General features: G+C 54.9%; 1 protein-coding gene across 2 annotated transcripts in view; it reads right to left on the bottom strand.

The window, feature by feature from the left end:
- The window catches only part of PKDCC (protein kinase domain containing, cytoplasmic), a 38,377-nt gene that overhangs the window by 32,217 nt on the left and 4,687 nt on the right, over positions 1 to 1,473 (bottom strand). The window contains exons 1-2 of one of the 2 annotated variants that reach the window (XM_031060189.1): positions 1,311 to 1,385; positions 1,226 to 1,254 (exon numbers count right to left, since the gene is read on the bottom strand). The exons of the other annotated variant lie outside the window; for it this stretch is intronic. Coding sequence (XP_030916049.1) covers positions 1,226 to 1,254; positions 1,311 to 1,374 — 93 coding nt within the window. The 5' untranslated portion in view covers positions 1,375 to 1,385. Of the gene's footprint in view, positions 1 to 1,225; positions 1,255 to 1,310; positions 1,386 to 1,473 lie in introns of those variants that run through there. 2 annotated transcript variants of the gene reach the window in all.

The following is a 1,473-nucleotide window of genomic DNA, read 5'->3' as shown; positions in this document are numbered from 1 at the left end:
TGCCGCCAGCCCTGCCCTCCCCGGCACGGCACGGCACGGTGACAGGAGGGTGGCACGTCCTTCCTGCTATTTATAGCAGCCGGATCGTGTTTGGGTATGCAGGGAACAGCCAGGGAGGGGGGAAAAGGAGCAAAGCAGAGGTAAGAAGCAAAGGCGGGGAAGCTCCCGGGCCTCGCTGGCCCAGAAGATGTGGCACAGCGCCTTTGGCGTCTGTAGCCAGTGCGGTCCTCCTGCTCCAATGGGAGGTGAAGCGCCTGTCAAAAGCCGGAGGAAGGAGGAGACGCTGGCTTTTGAACTGATTCCTCTGCCTCGGCAGCAAACCCTGCACAGTGAATTCTAAGCCCCGGGCCGGCTTTTGCTGAAAACAAGTTAAAAATCATGAAGTCGGCCGATCCTGTCCTGTGTGAAATTTTAACAGAGGCATAACCAATATATTTCACGTTATTCCCTGGTGCCCCATTTTCCACATCGGTTCCACGACTCCTGCATGACACCGGAGACTTGCTCCTGGCCCGCAGCGCTGTCCCGCCAGTGCCCAGATAGCGCCTGCCAGGTCGGTATTTGCCGTCTCCTTTCAAGGTAATGCCTTATCACACGTTTGGCCCTGACTCAGGCCGCAGCACCCTGGCTCCGTGCGCCCCCACAACGCGGGGCATTAAACAACAAAGGGGGACACGTCTGGGGCCGCGGGGTTCTCCTGCCGGCCTGGCAGCACCGCGGGGGATGCTGCAGCAGGAGGGCAGGCGAAAGGAAACACAGTGACAAAATCGGAACGAATCTGAAAACATGTTTCTGCTTTAGGCGTAATCTATTTTTAAATGGGGTGGCATGTAAATATGAAGCCCTAAGTAACAGACGGGATTTTTGCCCATGAGAGCATTTTCCGAGCACGGAGGCTGGCCGTGTTTCTCCTAGCGCTGGTGGAAGTGCCTGCTCATCCTGCCCCTCTTCCTGCCCCGGCCTCGACTGCGCTTCCCCCCTTCGGAGTCCACCTGACATCCCGGACCAGAGAAGTGAATTCCTGCGGCTCCTCCAGGGTTTGCTGTGGGGGGAAGCAGGGCGCCGGGCAACTTCGGCAGCTCTGCCAGAGACCCCCCCCCGCCCGCACCTGCGGGGACAGACAGCACACCCCACTTCCTTTTCATGAGAAGGATGGCTCCAAATTAATCCTTCCAGAGAAGAAAACTACACATGAGTAAAACGGGAAAGAAATGCTAGTGCCTACCAAAATTACTTTAAAAAACCCATGCTGGCCAACTTGCTTATACCAAAAAAAAAAAAAAAAAAATCAATCTTGACGGGGAAACAAAATCCTCTCAGAACCAGTAACGATGGCTGCACTACAGCATGGCTTTTCCAAACAAAATTCATCATAGCTTAAGAGGACAACTAATATCCTTCCTAGGAGTGCAGGGTTTTGCAGTCTGGCCCCACAGAGAGGAAGGAAGGAAGGAAGGAAGGAAGGAAGGAAGG

The sequence above is a fragment of the Geospiza fortis genome, unplaced genomic scaffold (genome assembly GCF_000277835.1).
Source record: "Geospiza fortis unplaced genomic scaffold, GeoFor_1.0 scaffold41, whole genome shotgun sequence".
NCBI lineage: Eukaryota > Metazoa > Chordata > Aves > Passeriformes > Thraupidae > Geospiza > Geospiza fortis.
Note: the sequence above shows the minus strand (reverse complement) of the source record. Positions and strands in the feature narration are given on the sequence as shown.